The following is a 20,655-nucleotide window of genomic DNA, read 5'->3' on the forward strand; positions in this document are numbered from 1 at the left end:
GTGGACTTGACTGGCGAAGTTTGGTCCGGAGTACTCCAGGGGTCGGTGAGTAATCGAATACCTAACTGGTGGCCCCTAGCGCCTCCATCCATTTTTACGCATGAGTGGCCCCTGGGGGTCCCTCTCCTTTCCACTGCTAGTGCGAACTAGCAAACTATTCCCTAACCTTGGAATCACCTCTGCCTTCAAGTGGAGGCTCTCCTCAAATAGTGGGAATCTATTCTTCATCGCCTCACCCACCTTACTCAGCTGCTAGAGACCCCTGAAGAGACCCCGTTTTGCCCATTGGAACAACCACGTGCGCCTGCATTTCATGTACTATTGAGCATAAGGCTCCCCTCTTCTTAGGGCTTGTACTGCCTCTTAGTTATGTGTGTGTTTGATATTGAAAGGCACTAAAGACTATCTGCACTGCCTATGTTTCTTCCCCTCTAGGTTGTGAATATATTTTGTGCCTTTAACCCTTTAGACCCCAATGGTCTTGTATATATCTTGTATTGATGGTGTTTTGTTGGTTTGATAGTAGTGCTGTGATTCTTTTACTATGTGAGTGTTAGGCAGACACCTGTGCAGTTCCCTCTGGGACCACTGCAAAAGATTTAAGACTACATGGTGTTTGGCAGTAAACCCACTTGTAGCTGTCTGTACCACACAGATTCACTTGGTAGCTGTGGCTGAGCAGTCAGACTTCCCTCAAGAAGAGTTAGGCAGTATGCAAAGTATACACAATAGGCACTCAGATAAAATAGCACAAGCAAACACTAACCAGAGCTTTGGTATCAAGGTATATAATTATTTATTTAAAAACACACTGATTGAAACACTCCAGCACTATTATTGTAAATCACTCTCAACACAGTTACTATTATTATATATACATCCCTTATTCCTGATCAGACAAGTCCTAGTTAACACCACTTATTTCCAGACAGAGGTGAGCGCTTAACTATAGATGGCACTCCAATAAGTTAACGAAAAAGGGAGGGAAAAAGGCAGAATGCAGGAAAATACACCACACTAATCTTTAGGAACTTTTAAGCAAGGCAGGAAAGTCAAAAGTTACTTGTGAGCCAAAGTCCATAGGCCGGGCCCACTCTTGGAGAGAGCAGGGCACAAATGCACCCAAGATCACACAATGACAACAGGCTTAAAAAGTCTTGCAGGGAGTTCAGAAAGGTTTTTAGTTAGGCTCAGAAAAGTTTAGCCAGGGTGTCCCAGGCTAACCCAGGTTCAAAAGCCGGGGGCTAAATCTACCCCGTACAGTCGGTTGCAGGGGAAGCCAGGCTGAACACGGTACCTTATGTGGAAAGGATCCTCCAGCGGGGGCTGTTGTTCCTGGCAGCGGGTGCAAGTCGCGGAGTCGTCCAGAGGAAGAGAAGATCTCGACGTGGAGGAAAGATGAAGGTCGTTGCACTGCCAGGGAAGAAACCAGCCGCAGAGTTTTCCTGTTAAAGGTACTACCCTTTGATTCGCGGTAGTGGTAAAACATGGTATCCCGGTTGCCGGGGTGCTTGGCACAGGCAAGGCGGCCACAAGGTGCTCCAGGAAGCGAAAAAGGAAGCAGACTGGTTATCCCCACCAGTTGAAGGAAGAAGACTCTCCGGGCTGGAGATCTCCTCTGTCGTTGGGAAAAGTGGTGAGACGGTCCAGCAGGGCTCCACCGGTGGTGTCGTCGTAGCAGGTCGGCTCAGCTTCTCCCTCGTCGGATTCTTAGGTCCTGTGGCGACTTCTAAAGTTCCAGTCCCCAAAGCCCTGCTTTTATGCAGAAAACCCCCATTCACTCAGCCTAGCTGTCACTCAAACATGCTAAGTGGTGAGCCGGCCGGCTCACTGTTAGGCAGAAACCTGTGCAGTTCCCTCTGGGACCACTGCAAAAGATTTAGGACTACAGGTGTTTGGCAGTAAACCCACTTGGTAGCAGTCTGTACCACACAGATTCACTTGGTAGCTGTGGCTAGGGTGGGCATCAGTCTTAGTGACTGCATTAAGAGCTCTGTAATCCACACAGAATCTAAGTTCTTTAGATCCTGCCTTTGGTACTAACACAACTGGGCTAGACCATGGACTAGTAGAGGGCTCTATTACCCCGAGATCAAGCATCTTGTTGACCTCACCTTTGATGTGGGTTCTTACATTTTCTGACATTCGATATCCTCTGCTTTTGACTGGCAGACAGTCACCAGTGAGTATGTCATGCTGTCCCCAAGGGGTCAAGCCTGGTGAAAGTGAGAACAGAGAGGCAAACTGATTCAACATAGATTTGCACTCTTCCTGTTGCTCAGGTGTCAGATTTGAAGAGAGATTTACTCCTTTAATTTTTCGTCTAAAGGTAAGCCTCTGAGGAGATCAGGAAGAGCTTCACTCTCTTCTTCTTCCTCTGATGATGCTAGAAGCAAAGCTCCTACATCAGGTCTGGAGACATACGCTTTTAGTCTGTTGGTGTGGAAGACTGTTGGAGCCTCCTTGGGGTTGCCCAAGTCCACCAGAGAGTTGACCTCTCCAGGTTTACCCACAACTTTGAAGGGTCCCATCCATTTGTCTTGCAAGGCCCTCTGCCTTGTTGGAATCATTACGAGAACTAGCTGGTCCTGAGTAAACTCAACCATGTTAGCCTTTTGGTCATGCCAGTGCTTGACCAATGCCTATCCAGCTTTCAAGTTATCACTTGCTTCTGCCATTATTTGTGACATTCTCCTTCGGAGACCTATCACATAGTCAGTTACTCTGACTGGCTTGGGGGAAGGAGCACTCTCCAACCCCTCCTTGATCAGGGCCAATGGACATCTGACCGGATGACCATAGAGAAGTTCAAAGGGAGAATAACCTACTCCCTTCTGGGGGACTTCTCTATCAGCAAAGAGAAGGCAGGGCAGTAGAAGGTCCCACTTTCTTTTAAGGGGGTCCTCTAAAGCACCTATCGTGCTCTTCATGGTTCTGTTGAACCTTTCAACCATCCCATTTGTCTGAGGGTGGTATGCGGTTGAGAACTTGTAAGTAACTCTGCAGGTTTTCCACATGGCTTTCATGTAGCGGGACATAAAATTTGACCCCCTGTCAGAGATTAATTCCTTAGGAAACCCAACCCTGGTAAAAATACCAAGGAGGGCCTTAGCCACACCCAGAGCTGTAACAGTCCTCATAGGAATTGCCTCAGGGTATCTAGTAGCATGGTCTACTACAACAAGTATAAACCTATTGCCTGAGGAAGTTGGAGGATCAAGGGGACCAACAATGTCGATCCCTCCCACAACTGGGAGAGGCACTAAAGGTGCCACATTCTTGGAGCCAACCTTACCAGAAGTCTGGCAGGTGTGGCAGCTCCTGCAGTGTTTATCTACTTCGGCCCCCATCTTTGGCCAATAAAAGTAGAGTGAGAGTCTTTCCTTAGTCTTCTTGAAACTCAAGTGACCAGCCAAAGGAATCTCATGGGCTAACTGCAAGAACTGTGGTCTGTTCTCTTGGGGTACTACAAGTCGTCTGTTGTCCCCAGGTGCAGACTCGGTTGGTTCACTGTAGAAGAGGCCATCTTCCCAGTGTAACCTATATTTCCCAGGCTCTTGCCCTTCAGCCTGAGCATCTGCCTGGTGGCGAAGACCTTCCAGAGTTGGACATTCTCTCTGTCCCTTACTGAAGTCTGCCCTGTTGGGTCCACCTTCTGCCAGTAAAGACTGCAGCTCAGGATGGTCAACAGGATCCAGATCTCCAATGAGTTCCTGGCCTTCTACTAGCTCTTCTTCAGAGTCTAGTTCAACCACATAGGGTTGTACCTCCCTCTCAGCCTCAGCTGGAGGGGGGAGTTACTGGTGTAACTTTGGACAACCTAGGGGAAGTCCTGGTTGGCTGCACTGGAGTGCTGGCTGTGAGGTTCTTTTTAGAAGTTTTAGGTTTCCCTTTTTCTTCTATTTTCTTAGAGACAGCAGCTGACATCTCCAATGGAGCAGGATTGATCTCGTTCTTCATCATCTCCTTGGGAGTACCTCTCATGGTTCTCTCCATTGCAGGTCTGGTGAGCTCCTGTAACCTTTTACTAGGAGGCCTGGAGGTATGTGACACTACTCCAAGAGGTTTCAAGTCATTACCCAGCAGAACCCTTCCTGGCACCTCACTTTGTATGCTGACAGGTATCTTCAAAGTCATGTCGTTACACTGGATGAGAACTGGTAATTGGGGAAGCATCTGCACAGGCCCTCCAGCTAACTTGGTGAGGCGTTTGGGTGCCTTAGCAACATCCTCAGCCTGAAAAAACGATTTGTCCACCACAGTTATGCTGGCCCTAGTGTGCCTAATGGCAGGAGTCTCCTGACCATTCACCTGGACACTGTCCTTATAATACTCTTTAGTATTATCTGGGATCGAATTATAGACATTCAAGTTCTGTTGTTCCCACAGACCCAGAGATACTAAAGAAACACTAGCTGAGACTCCAATGGGTTCATCAGCCAGTAATAGAAAGTTTCCACTTGCCATTTGGACTTCCTCCTCTGGAGCGAAGGCAAAGGAGAAAAGCTGGACACCTGAAGGTTTACCCTTACATCTGGGATCTCCTTTCACATGGTCAGTAGAGCCACAAACAAAGCATTTACCAAATGCTTTCTGGAATGTTGGCTTGTTCTGACCTCCTTCTGGTTTCGCAGCAGGAGTTACACTAGCCTGATTTGGTTTCCCTGGTGGCTTACCCTTTTGGTTCTGTTTGGGGCCCTCTTTGGAATTGGAATTATTAGAATTCTCTTTGGAGTCCTTTTTTGGCTGTTTTCCCTCATCCTTTTTCTGAGTAGCCCCAGAATCCTTGTGAGTGGCCCTGTTGGCAACCCACAAGTCAGCAGCCTTAGCTAACTTCCTGGAATCTAATTCCCTTGAATCAGCCAAGTGCTGTCTGAGCTCAGGAGAGCCGGCATCATAAATTGACTCCAACATTATAAGATTCTTCATTCCTTCATAAGTGTTAACTCTATAACCCTTAATCCATCCCTCTAAGTTTTTCAAACTTTCACTCACCCAGGTAGCCCAAGGGGTACCATCATGCTTTTTGAGGGTCCTAAACCTCTTAAGGTACTGGGAAGGGGTCTTCCCATATCTAGCTATCAAAGCTAGCTTCACACATTCATAATCCTTCTTATCCACCTCCCCCAACTCCATTACCACATCAGTTGCAACAGGGGGAAGCCTAGAGAACAACCAGGGAAGTAACTCATTCCCTGTGATGTCCTGGAGCCCATGATTATACTCGAACATCTTCAACCAATCCAACACATCCAATATAGGTTCATACATACCCACTAATTCCTTAGGCATCCGGGGTCTTTTGGGACTGGAACTTCTAGAAGAACCAGAGGAGAGAGAAGCATTTTCCACAGACAACTTTTTCATTTCTAATTGATGATTAAGCTCTATTTCTCTGAGTCTTAAGTCAGCTTGCTTCTGCTCAGCCTGGGCATTCATTCTTCTGAACTCTAGCTCTTGGTTTCTTTCAGATTGAGCTAAAAAACGTTTGTACTCTAATTCAAGCTTCATTTTTTCAAGTTCAAAATAAGCAGGGTTACCTGTGGGACCTGGTATAGGCCCAGTAGGTTCAGTAGGTAAGGCAGACAAAGGCTCAGAGTGGCTAAATTCATTAGGTTCACTTTCCTCTTCTGACTCATTATCAAGACTTTGATTCAGATCAATACCATCACTGTTTCCTATATTTGCTGGGGGGGTAGATTCCTCTGCAACACCCAGACTTTGGTTTTCTAACAATCTTTCTATAAGTTCCATTTTCTTGCCCTTCTCAGAGAGATTCTTATGTCTACACAATACTTTTAAGCAATCAGCAGTTTTGGCAGACAATTATTCTAGGGTATAACTCTCCATAGCAGACATAGTTAGAAAATCAGCTTTTTTTTTAGTGCTAAGCTCTGTGGTTAGTTGTCCTAAAGTGTTCAACAAGCACTCTAAAGTGTATACTCAATACAAATCCCACCGCTGTACACCAGTGTTAGGCAGAAACCTGTGCAGTTCCCTCTGGGACCACTGCAAAAGATTTAGGACTACAGGTGTTTGGCAGTAAACCCACTTGGTAGCAGTCTGTACCACACAGATTGACTTGGTAGCTGTGGCTGAGCAGTCAGACTTCCCTCAAGAAGAGTTAGGCAGTATACAGAGTATTCACAATAGGTCAAGAGAACACAGTAGAACAAGTAAACACTGACCAGGGCTTGGTGTAAAAGAGATATAATTATTTATTTAAAACCACACCTAGAAAAACACACATGCACTAATAGTAAGCAATTCAAAAAGACGGTGACCAAAAGATATACAATCCCTTAATAGAATATTAGACAAGTCTTAAGTAAAGCCCCACTTATTTTCAGACAGCGGTGAGCGCTTAACGTAGATGGCTCTCTAATAGTTTGTTTTAAAAAGGGAGGGAAAAGCAGAGAACAAGTTGAAACAGATCCCAACACTTTTACCAGAACATAACAAGAGAGGAAGGCAAAGTAAAACCGTGAAGTTAGAGTTCAAGAGGTCGGATCCACTTTCAGAGGATCCAAACGAAATGTGTCCAAGGTCACACGGTTGCAGTGCACAAAAGTCTTGTAAAGGTTCAAAAAGGTGTTGGACCAAAGAAAGGGACCAGTTAGAGGGTCAAGGCGGCCAGCCCAGTCCAGAAGGTTAAGGGGTTATTATTACCTTGTAGCAATCTTTAGAAAGGGAGGCCTGGCGGACACGGTACCTTAAAGTGGTGAGAATGCTCCAGCGGGGGCAGTTGTTCCTGGCAGCGGATGCAAGTTGGTGCTTCGTCCGGGGGAAGAGAGGATCTCGTCGTGGAGGAAGACAGGAGTCTGTTGCACTGCCAGGGAAGAAACCAGCCGCAGAGTTTCTCAGGTACAAGGAGCGGTCCAGTGATTCGCGGTTCAGTGGTGAGTGGCTATCCAGCTGCCGGGGTGCTTGGCACGGGCAGTTCGACCACAAACCGGGCTGGGGTGCGAAGAAAGAAAGGTAAACTGGTTGTGCCCACCAGTCAGGGGAAGAAGCCTCTCCAGCCGGGAGATCTTCTCTGTCGTCGGAAAGTGGTGAGTCGGTTCTGCAGGGCTCCACCGGTGGTGTCGTCGTGGTAGGTCTGCTCAGCTTCTCCCTCGTCGGATTCTCAGGTCCTGTGGCGACTTCTGAAGTTCCAGTCCCCAAAGCCCTGCTTTTATGCAGCATACCCCCATTCACTCAGCCTAGCTGTCAATCAAACATGCTAAGTGGTGAGCCGGCCGGCTCACCACTTGGGCCAATCACACAAGACTGCGATTTAAGTTACCAAGGTAACTCGGTCCATGGTGCCTAAACCCCCTCCCACACCCCCTGTGGTACCCAGACAGAGTGGCACCACCTTTGGAGGCTTCTGTGGAGAAGCCCGCCAAAAAGTGGAACAAAGGGCTCGACTTGGGTTGGAGTCACAGAAGAGAACACAAACGCCATTTTAGAATCGAGTCTTGGCAAAAAATACCAACCGGAGAATTAATATTAATTAAATAAACCGGCGGTATGTTCGAGGCTATGAGAATTAAATAATTAAAGTTGGTAGCCTCGAACAATGGGAAAATCCCATAGGAAAATATTTGCAGTCGAATATAACAAGTAGTTTCCACTGTCACCAGCCAAAACTCGATCAAGGGGGACGGAGACGTGCCCCCTCGACTAACGGACCCCGGGGCAATCGAATTGCCCCGACCAGTACATCCACAATATGATGGTTTGTACTGGTTTCTGTTAATAATTTGGGACTAGCAAAGCCAATGGTGACTTTACATGCCCTGGGAGACAGTAGTCAGTCCCAGGGTATGGAGTCTATGGTGGGGTGTCACTATGACACCCCTGTGTTACTGCACGGAGGGTGCTGTGTAACACACATCGTAAAAACACATGAGACCCTATGGAGTAAAGGACCCTATAGCCCATAAAACACATTCACAGTCAAAGGAATACCATAACTCATGTCCAAGAGTGGGAGGAAAAGAGTCTCACTCTTGGCAGGAGGAAAAAAACAAACTCCAGAAATCCATCAAAGCTGCTGGGGGACTCACTAGGTTAGGAAATTCATCTTAAAGAGAGAATTCTCCCTAACACTCACCACTTGGGCCAATCAGGATGGAGTGCGACTTGAGTTGCTGAGGCAACTCAGTCCAGGGTGCCTAAATCCCCCTCCACCTCTCCTAAGTACCCCAGACAGAGTGGCACCACTTTGGAGAGCTTCTGTGGAGAAGCCCGCCAAAAAGTGGAACAAAGGGCTCAACTTGGGTTGGAGTTACAGAAGCGAACACAAACGCCATTTTAGAACCGAGTTCTGGCAAAAAATACCAACCGGAGAATTAATATTAAATAAATAAACCGGCGGTATGTTCGAGGCTATGAGAATTAAATAATTAAAGTTGGTAGCCTCGAACAATGGGAAATCCCATAGAGATATATTTGCGGTCGAATATAAAAAGTAGTATCCACTGCCGCCAGCCAAAACTCGATCAGGGGAGATGGAGACGTGCCCCCTCGACTAACAGACCCCGGGGCAATCGAATTGCCCCAGCCAGTACGTCCACAATATGATGGTTTGTACTTGTTCTGTTCAGAATTTGAGACTAGTAAAGTCAATGGTGACTTTACATGCCCTGGGAGACAGTAGTCAGTCCCAGGGTATGGAGTCTATATTGGGGGGTCACTATGACACCACTGTGTTACTGCACTGAGGGTGCTGTGTAACACACATCACAAAAACACATGAAGTCCTATGGAGTAAAAGACCCCATAGCCCATTAATCACATCTAGAGTCAAAGAAACACACTCAAATCATGCCCAAGAGTGAGGGTAAAAGAGTCTCACTCTTGGCAGGAGAAAAAATAACCCCCAAAAATCCAGCAAAGTTGCTGGGGGACTCACTAGGTTAAGAAATTCAGCCTAAACAGAGAATTCTCCCTAACAGTGAGTTACAAATGCCTTGTAATAAATGTGTTTCTAATGTTGATACATACATCTGTCTGGGAGTAATTTATAAGTACACTTGCTCTGTGTGCTCATTGAGGTCCTTCAGTCACCCTCACCCTCCTGACACCCAGTCTTGACCGCAGACCATAGCTGCCTTCATTGGTCTGGCTTGTCCAGAGATTACCCTGTTCCATGAAACTAGGCTGGCCTTCTGAACCTCTGCCCACCAGGTCATAGTTCAGAAATCCATTTTAACAGTCCACGACCTGTCCTGGTGGGCGGACCGGAGCAGTCTCCTGGTGAGGGAGCCCTTATAGCCTCCTTGGCCTTAGCCCGATTGTTCACTGATGCATCTCTGAAAGGTTGGGGGGGCTCACTGCGAGGATTTGCAGTTGAGAGTGGTCTTTGGTTAGCTATGGAAGCCAGGTGGCACATCAACAGGCTGATGTTGCGAGCCATCAGGTTTGCCCTGAAGGCATTCGCTCCGTTCTCTGCAGGGGAAGCATGTCCGCATTCTGATGGACAACACAGTGGCAATGCACGATCTATACAAGCAAGGTGGAGTGCATTCCCGCCCCCTCTGCAGTGAGGTGATTCTGCTATGGTTCTTGTTACTGGAGACATGGATCTCGGTCTCGGCAGTTCATCTGGCGGGCAAAGAGAACAGTTTGTTGGATGCTCTGAGCAGTCAGAGCACGGTCTTACACGAGTGGGTGTGTGCCAGGATGTCCTAGAGGAGGTCATCTCTCTCTGGGGTACCCCAATAGTGGATCTGTTTGCAACAAAATCCAACAGGAAATGTAAACAGTTTTGCTCGAGGAAATTTCCAGTGAACGCTGCACTGGATGATGCGTTTCTGGTGGATTGGACCTTCCCTCTCCATTACGCTTCCCTCCGATCCCCGTCATTCCATTGGCTCTCCAGAGGTTGAACAGGTTTCAAGCGACCATGATCTTGATGGCCCGGGACGCAGCGAGGAGAACATGGTACTCCGACCTCTTGCATCTGTCCACCTCACCGGTTGCCTCGGCAGCCAGATCTCCTCACTCAGTCGGAAGATCGGATACTCCACCGACCCCAGAATCCCTCAACCTACATGCGTGGTTCTTGAGAGGATGAACTATTATGACTGGGGACCTCGCTGAGGAAGTGCTTGAGGGTGTTGCTGGCTGCATGCAGACAGTCTACAAGATCTTTGTACGCGTGTAGGTGGAGAAGATTTGAGGTGGGGTGCGGGGGACGCAAGATTGACCCTAACTCTTGCCCCACCACTACAGTGATGAAATTCCTTCTGGCACTGGCCTCTGCAGGCCTTCAGGTCACCACAGTTAAAGGATATTTGGCGGCCTTGTCTGTGTTTAAGAGATCCCCGGTTCAAGGTTCATTTTTTACAATATGTAATGGCACAATTCCTGAAAGGCCTTGTGAATAAGTTCCAGCCAACTCCCTTTGTTGTCCCGGATTGGGACCTTAATCTGCTACTGACATTTCTGATGTCTGCTCCTGTTGAGCATATGCAAACGTGTCCTGTAAGACTTCTCTCTTTAAAAACAGCCTTTTTGGTAGCTGTTAGGCAGAATCCTGTGCAGTTCCCTTAGGGAACACTGCAAAAAGATTAAGACTACAGGAGTAAGCAGTAGACCCAATTGGTAGCAGTCTGCACCACCCAGATTTACATGGTAGCTGTGGCTGAGCAGTCAGACTTCTCTCAAGGAGAGTAGGGCAGTATATAGAGTATACACACCGTAGGGCTAACAACACAGTAGAGCAAACAAACACTGACCAGAGATTTGTATCAAAAGTATATAATTATTTATTTAAAACACACTTTAGGCAATACTCTAGCACTCAAAAGCAAGTTAAAACACAGTCAGGTAAAGTATACACACCTCCCTTATACCTATTATAACAATTCAGAGTTAAAACACCAAGATTTGTTAAAACAGATGTGAGCGCGTAACCTAGATGGCACTCCAATAGTTAAGTTAAAGGGAGAGAAAAAGGCAGAGCATAGAAATAAAACAGGTCCCAACACGTTTAGAAGTTCAACGCAAGAGAGTAAAGGCAGTTAACACTGCAGAGCCAAAGTTCATAGGCCAGGACCACTTTAAATGGAGCAAAGATCAAGATCACACAGTTTAAAATGCACTGAAAGTCTTTGCAGAATGTTCGAAAGAGGTTGGGGTGATTCGAGAAGTTAAAGTTAGGTCTGGGGCCAACCCAGTTGAAAAGCCAAGCGGTGGCAGTTATTCCTGGCAGTGGGTGCAGTTTGTTGTTTCGACCAGGGGAAGAGAGGATCTCGTCGAGGAGGAAACTTGGAGTCGATGCACTGCACCGGGATGAAACCCGCCGCGGAGTTCGTCGGTTGAAAGGTGTGTTCCTGTTATTCGCGGTCAAAGTGGTGAAGCTTGGCTATCCGGCTGCTGGGGTGCTTGGTACGGGCGATTCGACCAAGAGACGTCTTTGGAAGGCGAAAGAGGCGAACTGGTTGATCCCACCAGCTCAAAGGAAGAAGACTCGTCCAGCAGAAGATCTTCTCTTGTTGTTGAGAAAGTGGTGACTTTGTTGCAGCAGGGCTCCACCGGTGGTTTCGTCGTTGCAGATGGCTCAGCTTCTTCCCTCTTCGGATTCTTAGGTCCTGTGGCGACTTCTCAAGTTCCAGTCTGAAAGGCCCTGCTTTTATGCAGAAAACCCCCCATTCAACAGCCTAGCTGTCACTCAAACATGCTAAGTGGTGAGCCGGGTGGCTCACCACTGGGCCAATCAGAATAGAGTGCGACTTGGGTTGCTAAAGCAACGCAGTCCAGGGTGCCAATTCCCCTCCCCACACATCCTGGGGAACCCAGACAGAGTGACACCATTTGGAGGGCTTCTGTGGAGAAGCCCGCCAAAAAGTGGACAAAGGACTCGACCTTGGTTAGAGTTACAGAGACGGACACGAACGCCATTTTAGAAAAGAGGTCTGGCAAAAAGACCCAACCGTTGATTTAATATTAAATAAATAAACCAGCGGTATCTTTAACATTGCACCAAAAAGTGGTGCGTTTAAAATCAATGGGAAAATCCGGTGGAATATTTTGTGTGGTAACCACTGCCACCAGCCAGAAACTCGACAAAGGGGGACTGGACAGTGCCCCCTTGGAAACAGACCCACGGGCAATCGAATTAACCTTCGGAGGTATTGTGCAATCCAGTACCTCCACAATATGATGGTTTGTACTGGTTCTGTTCACAATTTTGGACTAGTAAAGTCAATGGGGACTTTACATGCCCTGGGAGACAGTAGTCAGTCCCAGGGTATGGCGTCTATGTTTGGGGGTCGCTATGACACCCCTGTGCTACTGCACTGAGGGTGCTGTGTAACGCACATGAAAAACAGATGATACCTTATGGAGAAAAAGACCCCATAGCCCATAATCACACAAAAAGTCAAACACACCTCAAATCATGCCTTAGCAGGAGACAAAACAAACCCCAAAAATCCAGCAAAGCTGCTGGGGGACTCACTAGGTTTGGGAAATTAGCCTTATAAGAGAATTCTCCCTAACAGTAGTTATCCGCAAGGCAGGTGAGTGAGCTGCAGGCCTTATGCTGTAAACCGGCCTTCCTGCAATTTATTTATTTATTTTTTCGGGTGAAAGTCTTATTCAGGGTAAGGCCTGGCTTCCTTCCCAAAGTTGTCTCTGAGATATACCTATCGCAATCAATCGACCTTCTGGTCTTCTATCCTCTTACGCATCCTTCTAAGAAGGAGGAGCGATTTCATCGTCTAGATCCCAAAAGGGCGCTAAGCTATTACATTGCAAGGACGTCCGAGTTCAGAATAGCTGAGTAGCTATTCGTGGCTTTTTTGCTGGATAATGTTCTGTATAGTGGAATGCTACCAGTCCACCGGAAATTATTACCGGCAGGCATCAGGGCTCATTCGATTAGGGGATTCTCAGTGTCAACAGCTTTACAGAGGGGAGTCCCTGTAAGCGACATGGTCATCTCTTCATACCTTTGCTAAGCACTACAGTCTAGATGTGGCTCATACAGCTGATGCGCATTTTGGCAGGGCAGTGCTGAAAAATTTCTTGGTATATCTTTCTGCCCACCTTCTTCATCTACTGCTTTGAGAGTCCATCAGATGAGGAATCTGCGGGAGAAAGACAATCCATTGAAGGAGAGATTACTTGCCTTAATGTTCTTCTTATGGACTCGCAGATTTCTCATCTCCCCTCCCATCCATAACTGCTCAGAAAGTCGGTGGTTGGTGCGCATCTCCTCTTTAACGTTGAGTTGCTGTTGGTCCTCAGTGACTGTTTTCTGTCCTTTCTGTCACATGTTTAAACATTTAAAAAGATAATTTTTTTTCTGACTCTACTTATTAGTGTCTATTGCAAATTCTTCCTCCTTCTGAGGTTTATGGTTATTTCATTTTTTAGGGCTTATTAGCCCGTTGTTATCTCTGTTTTCCGATGCAGTGTTATGTGCTCAGGAAAAAAGGGTGAAACTGGGGTGTGGGGCGTAGTGACGAAGTATATATATATATGATGCCTGAAGTCACGCCTGGAGCCGACGAACAGATGGCGAGCAAGACCGATGAACGATTGGCGGCCGAGTCGAGGTCCACTACGCCCCCTGTAGAAACATTTCCACAGCAGCAGAGCTGCATGGAATATCGATAAGTCGAGGAATCTGCAGGAGAAGAATTCACAGAGAGAACATTACAGTAAGCAATTTCTCCTTCTATGCATACTTCCCCTGCCGGTTCCCTATCACACTCCCATCCTGCTCTGTTATGAAAGTTGTCTAGGTACTCGAACATACTCCCAAAAATTATTGTTTTGGCTGTCTCTAAGTGGAATCCTATGGATTCTTCCTCCGTGGCTGCTGAGCTCTGGGTAGGGCAGAGGGTGGGCTGATGGTGGAAGCTAAACAATGGGGGCGCAGTGACGTTGTAAATCTATATGGCTGGCATCACGTCGGTAGTCGAGGAGTGGCACGGTCAAGAGGAATCTAAGGTCAATGCGGACTCTCATTGCGCACACTGTCGAAAATGTTTCTGAGCAGCTCACGCTGGAAGGATATCTGATTAGCCGGTCAAGTGGCACAGCGAGTAGAGCACTCGCTTTGACATCAGTGCAGAGCCTTCGAATGCAGGTTCGAATCCCGGCAGCGCCAAACTCAGCGTTTCATCCTTCCGAGGTCGATAAATGAGCACCACACACCATGGGTAATAATAAGCAGCGCTCAGATGCCTGAGGGTTCGTAGCGCTATATAAATGCCAAATTATTATTATTATTATTATTATGAGCGATCTGCAGGAGAAGAATACATAGACAGAACATTTCCGGCAAGTAATTTCTCCTTTTGGTAACATTTCATTGTGTGTTTGAAGCCTAGAAAATCCAGCATACTTATTGTAAAGATGCCCCACCTGTGGTTTTTTAACCAGACTGTAAATCACATTACATTTTTGTATTTCCAATAGGTGTTTAACTGTCGGGTGATTGATCGAGATCTGGCGTTGGGGTACTGCACTCTCCTTTCAAGGAAAGATGTTTTTGAAAAGCTGTGGGAAGTCATCAACAACACATGGCACAATTATAACAAAATTCTGGTATGTGTAAGGAAATAACTTTTCCCTCCAAAGGCAACAGCTCTGTTACAGGCATTTATGGCTGTTTAGCAAGTCAGTGTGATGTTGTGCGAGTAGTTTATTTTGATATGTTGCAGTGTTTTAGTGTGTAATTGGTTTCTTTGTGCTAGAGATTTTATTAATTCCATCTGCATGTCGTTAGGTGAGGTATGGCTTGCTATAGGGCATGGGTCTGCAACCTGATATTTTGGGCCTGTACTCCCTTGATTCCACACCACTTGCTATGCTGTTTAGACATTTTGGAAGTTGTTGTCTACAACATCCAGGAAGTCAAAGATTGCAGAGCCCTTAATAAAGGTTTGTTTTAATGCTGCAGTGTCTTGCTTTTGGGATAATTGTTCATGTGAGATTTGATTTAATGGGCAGCTATATTTTTGTGCATGAGCAGTGAATTGATGTAGGGTTAGGTTTAATGTGAAAGTATGGTTTCATTCGGAACTGGCTGTTACATATAGGGTTGTGGTGTAGTATGTGACGGGTGAATGTAGTTTCATGAGGGAATTGTGGTTTAGTTAGGAAGCCGTTTGCTGCATAAGATATTGTTTGATTAATAACGCACTGTTTGGGGTATGGTAATTTCTGTGAGCGTCTTGAAGTCCTTGTCTGAATCTCTGGACTGGCATACATGAGTTTTATATATTTTTATGCATTTCTCCCTTTTGTTTTGCAACCAATGACACAAATCTCATACGATCCCTTGATTTTTATGGACCATACCACGTTTGGCCCAAGACTGTGCCCAGTACTGAAAATGGCCTGCCGCAAAGTTTTTTGTGATGTCTTTTGGCCATTTTGTCCCTTTGCCTTCCCCCAGGTCGAGAGACCCGGGTATTCCTTGTTTGGGCATGCAGCCTCCTGCGAAAACCGCAACTTTTACGCGGTCCTGCATGTCACGTGTGCTAGTGTCCAGGAAGAGCTTTCGGACTGTCTGCACCCAATCCACACTACTGGTGCCAATATGTCTGGTTGCCATGAATGACTGGAACCACCGTGGACCGCGATTGGCCCACTTCTGGCATGCATGCAAGACAACAGATCTTCCATTGGCTATCTGAGATTTGAGCGCAAACCGAATCTTGGATAAGAGAAGGGGCTCTGCATCCATTCCAGGTCGATCTACTGAGGTTCACACCGAACCTCATAAGAAGCCCAGTACCCTTAAGAAGAAAGCAGACTCGAGGAACTGGCTGTGGCGTGCTTGGAAGGTTTGGCACCCTGACCCTGCTGTTCAGTCGGATTCATATTTCTTTATCAAACCAAGAAGGCCTGCAAGGGCACTTCGCCCCTTTGGAGTAGTGGTGGTTACTACTCTCGGCTTCTCCTACTTTGCCCTGCAAAGTGCCTCTTCGGAAGTGCTCCTGGGCCATTCCGTGAACTGACCCGCTCGAACCCAGGGTATCTCACAGGAACGCCGCCACCCCGAGTTGAGACTCTGGGAATCGCTAGTGTGTGGTCCTGGGCCCTCTCCCGCCGAAACCCGTTGTCCTAGCTCCTCTGGATCACAATTTACCAGAGTATGCCATGCTGCGAGCATTTGCGGTCCCTGCGTCACCCTGCTGTGGTGTCCATCGCTGAAAGTGGCTGCGGTTTTTGCCTACTGTGTCCTGAGATGAGCTGCACCAGAACAAACCTTCCTTCAAGGGCTGAGAAAAAGCAAACGTCCCGTCACGGACGGTCGTCCCATACCGCAGCTGCTGAGACTTGATTTTTTGTTTATGCACGACCACGTGTTAATGCACAACTGTACTTTGAGCTCTAGGCTCCTCTCCTCTTAGGGCTGGACTACTTAAGTTAGGGATTGTTGATGGAGGAATGCCTAAACTGATATCTAAGTTGATTTAACCCCTTTGCTGCTGCAGGTTTTGGCTATTTTCTCCCCCATCATCAACCTTAGGCTAATCGCATCATTGCATATATGTTAGATAGATAGTATATGAACATGTGTGGTATTGTTTGTTCATAACTGGTTTACTTGTGTTTTGATTATAAGGCCTATAATTTTGTTTTGATACATCTGTCTAAGAGTGATCTTTGGAGTGTTACTGTGTGTGGTCATTGTGAGCTTCCGATCACTCTCGCCTCTCCTGAGACTTGGTCTTGACCGACTACCAAGTTACCGTAGATTGGCCTGGTTTGTCCAGAAGGTTCCCATATTCCACTAAACTCGAGTGCCCTCCTAAACATCTGCCCACCAGGTCAGAGTTTAGAAATCCATCTTAACAAAGACTCTGACCCTCAGCCATATATTAAGTCGGTGTTACGCTCACCTGGTATCCACAGGGACGCCACCCAGCCGGGTTACTCGCTGGTATGCGTCTCAGCTTTGCCCTGATGTGGTCCGCGGGGAAGGTTCTGCCTGAAAATACAGGAGGACTGTGTTCAAGACTGACCGACGTGGGTAAGTATCCTCCCTCCAACCCTGTATGATTTCAGTCCCCCTGGCGCCCTCTACTCACCTTGTGGTAAAATTAGGCGTGCTCTCTGTACTGCCATCTTTGCAGGGGCGCGTTGTCTTTCATTGGCGAGTGCGGTCCAGTTACTTCACTGACGCCGGCCCGTTTGATATTGTTCAGGTAGGTGTTATTGCTGTTCTTTAGTTTTGTTGCTATCCTGCATGCCGTTCTTTGTTTAAAATGTATTTTTTCTCCCTTAGGTATGCAGAGCTTCAGCGCGGCGAACTGGCTTGGTTGAGCCCCGCTTGTAAATGATGGCACATTAAGAGCGCTATGATGCGGTAAGTAAGCGCTATGCACAGCGCTGTGAAGTCTTGTCTTTGCTAACCTGTGTTTTCCTTCCTTGTAGGTCGCGTTATTCTTCAGCACGAGTGGAATGTCTGGAGTGGTGCCAGCCGAGAGGCAACAAACAAGGGTAAGCCTTTTGAGCAGTTCGTAATTTGTAAATGTCTCTACTGCTTTCTTTAATGTTGCCTCCATCTTCCTGTTTCAGGTCGTTCTGTCCGGGAGGCGTGCAGATTCGAGGAAGCTGTTCTCAATAGCTGCGAGTGTTTAAAGATGAAGACTGCAGGTAAGATGCTGCTGCTAATGATGTTCCTTTTGTCTTTTTGCAGGTTCTGCTTCTTCCGAGGTTCGAGGGAATAGCTAGACACGGTGAGCGTCACGTTGCAAGCTGCAAAGTAATGCGAAGCGTGTTGTCTTGCTCGGGTGTGGTTTAAATAGCCCCAACAAAATAGTCCAGGTAAAGTAGTCCTTAGGCTACCACACCCAAAACACTAGACCGCATAGCTTGGTTCTTAAGAACTAAGCTATGTGGATGCCTCCATGTTGGCTGACAATACAATAAAGTAGTTCCCAAGCACATTGTTTTTCATGGTGTATGAGACTGGCGCCATAGGCGCCAGGACTGGCCCCATGAGGGCTTTTGAAGAGGATGCCAGGCTCTAGAGGCCCGAGTCCTGACTCCACCTGGCCAATGGGTTTGCCAGAGGGGGTTTTGGGCGAGGACCGTGACAGTTGGGGGCTATATCGCTAACCTATAACTTGCTGCTTTTGTCTATCCATGGTAATGAGACTGAGGATTATTCAAATATAATTACTGACTAACACATGCTGAATCAGTTTGAGTGTTCTTTAGTGAGTAGACTTGTCCAGTCTCCGATTTCTGTTGAGCAGGCGTCTGACTCTTTTTTTGCTGGATGAATCTTTTGTTAGAATTTGTTAAAACCACAGTAATGATGCCAACTTGACTACAAGTAAGTTGGTGTTCACTGTACAAGTGGGAACTTGACCTGAACCTCATGTGACATTTAAACCCACAGAGCTTGTTTGAATACTGGCAAGCCATTTGTAACGTCATGCAAGTCTAAACATAGTTTGAATTACACACCTAACTCCCACTGGACACATTTTCTCCCTCACCCATTTCAGCTTTACACTTAGTTTTGAAGTGTGTAGTCAGGCTGTGCAATATTTAAAGAAACTGTTCAGCACAACTCTGCTGACCTATCTTATGTTACTAATGAATGAAGTGCTAATCGCCACTATTCCTCAACTCTCCCCGGGCCCGGCCAATGAAAGACCTTGACCCAATAATGAATGTGGACATTGGGGATTTTGGTCTGCTTTCTGGCTTGGTTAATAGCTTTCTACTTCTCAGTTCCCAAGTGTAAAGACTGGAGGGGGTATCTGTACTTGTGGTAGGGTAAAGGCACAGAACAACCCAGCAAGGCTTTCAATTTGGTAAAATGTGGCGCACAGGCAGGCTTTAGCTTTTAGGAGGTGATGCAGGCTGTCGTAAGTACAGTGTTGCCCCCACAAAGGAATGTCCATACACTGTTGGGTGATAACACAGCTTCTTTATATAAGATAAGGGTGTTACCTCTAATATATATATATTATATATATATATATATATATATATATATGTATGTATGTATATATATATATATATATATATATATATATATATATATATATATATATATATATATATATATATATATACTGTACTTCAAAGAATGGCAGATATATAAATTCTATGTGGTGCCACACAATACTTAAATTCAGTTTTAACTGCAGACAGTTTTAAATGGCAGGTGAATTCTTAAGTGAGTTGTATCAGCATAGAAGCATAGAATAGGAATGAAAGGCAGGTTGGGTATGAACAGTGGCAGAATGCTTTCTTTAGACTAGCAATTCTGAGTGAGGATCCCCCCCCCCCTCCCCACCTGGGCAACCTGTAATGGAAATGTTAGGCAGTAACATATGTTGTCTTTTACAGCCCAGTCCAATGAAGTTCAATAACCATGTGCTTTGTTTTAAGAGGTTCTACCACCCCTAAGTACCTTAGAGGCCACAGGAGAAGAGGATCCAAGACAATTCTAGGACCCCTTGTGATCCTGAGGCTAGAAGATGCTCTTCCTCGTCACAGTAACTTTGGTGCCTTGACAGGCAAAGTGGCAGAGTCTCTCGGTTTCACTAGACTATTTCCTCCGAGGATGGACCCCTTTTGAAAGAAGGAGACAGTAGGATGTGATACCAAGACGGAAAATGGAACCCACGTCTTTCCGAAGTGCAGCAGTTTTACTCATCGCTGTGTTCTCTGATTTCTCCGACAGTAGAAGTCCACAGGGGCCATCTTGCCTTCTATCAGGAATCCATTGATTCCTATGGCAGGAACTGGGTGACCCAAACATTAAGGACACTCAGACCCACTGCCAAGTCAGCATGTAGCTGCCCCCAGCCAATACCTTGCTCTGTGGGCAACACAAAGTTACTCAAAAAGACACATAGGTGTGCAAGGGTGTACCCTCATAAGGGTGTATCCCATGGGTGTTGCTCACCTAAGGATAAAATGAAGAGCTGTTCTCCCAGAGGTCTAGGCTAGGCCTCAGTGGCAGAAAACATCAGGAAAACCCACACAGAGAATTGGCAGGACAAGGACTTGGATGCACTGTCCGTCCGTAAGGCATTTCCAGCATCACACCAATAGAAACTTGAGATTTTCAAATCCTCTAACCCAACGTGTTGTAGAACATTTCACTTACTGGTAATTTACCTCTATATCTGTGGATCCCCAAAACTTGCTTTTGTTGCAGCCTCCTGTCCTGACTGTTGCCATTGGAGCGCAGCCTACAGCTGGACTGCACTTTCGCTCATCGTTATGGAGAAACTGACTTGTCCTTCAGACAGTCAGCCTAAAACTTTGTTTCAGTGGATTGCTTTTCTCCTGCAGATTCCTCATCTGATAGATATTCCATCCAGCTTCGCTTCTTTCAGAACAATTTTTGGCAGGGGACGTAGTGGACTTCGACTTGATCATGCATAGCCTGGCCTCGGGCAATAAAAACTACCGTAGGCCATGTGACATAAGAGGCGGAGGAAGGAAGCCGCTGGCAGAGTGGCATGGTTCTGGAACAGGTCTACCATCTGTGCCAAGCTGATGACTCTTTGGGAGGGAAGGCCTTCCCCCACCCGGGCATCTAGAACTGCCCGATGAACTGAAGCCTTTGGACTGGTGTCATTTGGGACTTCTTCAAATTCAGGGAGAAGCTCCGCGTGTGCAGCACCAAGCAGGTGTTCTCTAGGTGAGATCGGACCTGCACAACGG

The 20,655-nt window shown here is 46.6% G+C and overlaps 1 protein-coding gene across 2 annotated transcripts in view; it reads left to right on the plus strand.

The window, feature by feature from the left end:
* Positions 1-20,655, plus strand: part of KNTC1 (kinetochore associated 1) — a 2,501,313-nt gene that overhangs the window by 1,377,016 nt on the left and 1,103,642 nt on the right. For both annotated transcript variants that reach the window (XM_069619627.1, XM_069619628.1), the window contains exon 42: positions 14,422-14,550. In XM_069619627.1, the coding sequence (XP_069475728.1) occupies positions 14,422-14,550 (129 nt within the window). The remainder of the gene's footprint in view (positions 1-14,421; positions 14,551-20,655) is intronic.

This window comes from Ambystoma mexicanum, chromosome 10 (assembly GCF_040938575.1).
Source record: "Ambystoma mexicanum isolate Mex_15411 chromosome 10, UKY_AmexF1_1, whole genome shotgun sequence".
Taxonomy (NCBI): domain Eukaryota; kingdom Metazoa; phylum Chordata; class Amphibia; order Caudata; family Ambystomatidae; genus Ambystoma; species Ambystoma mexicanum.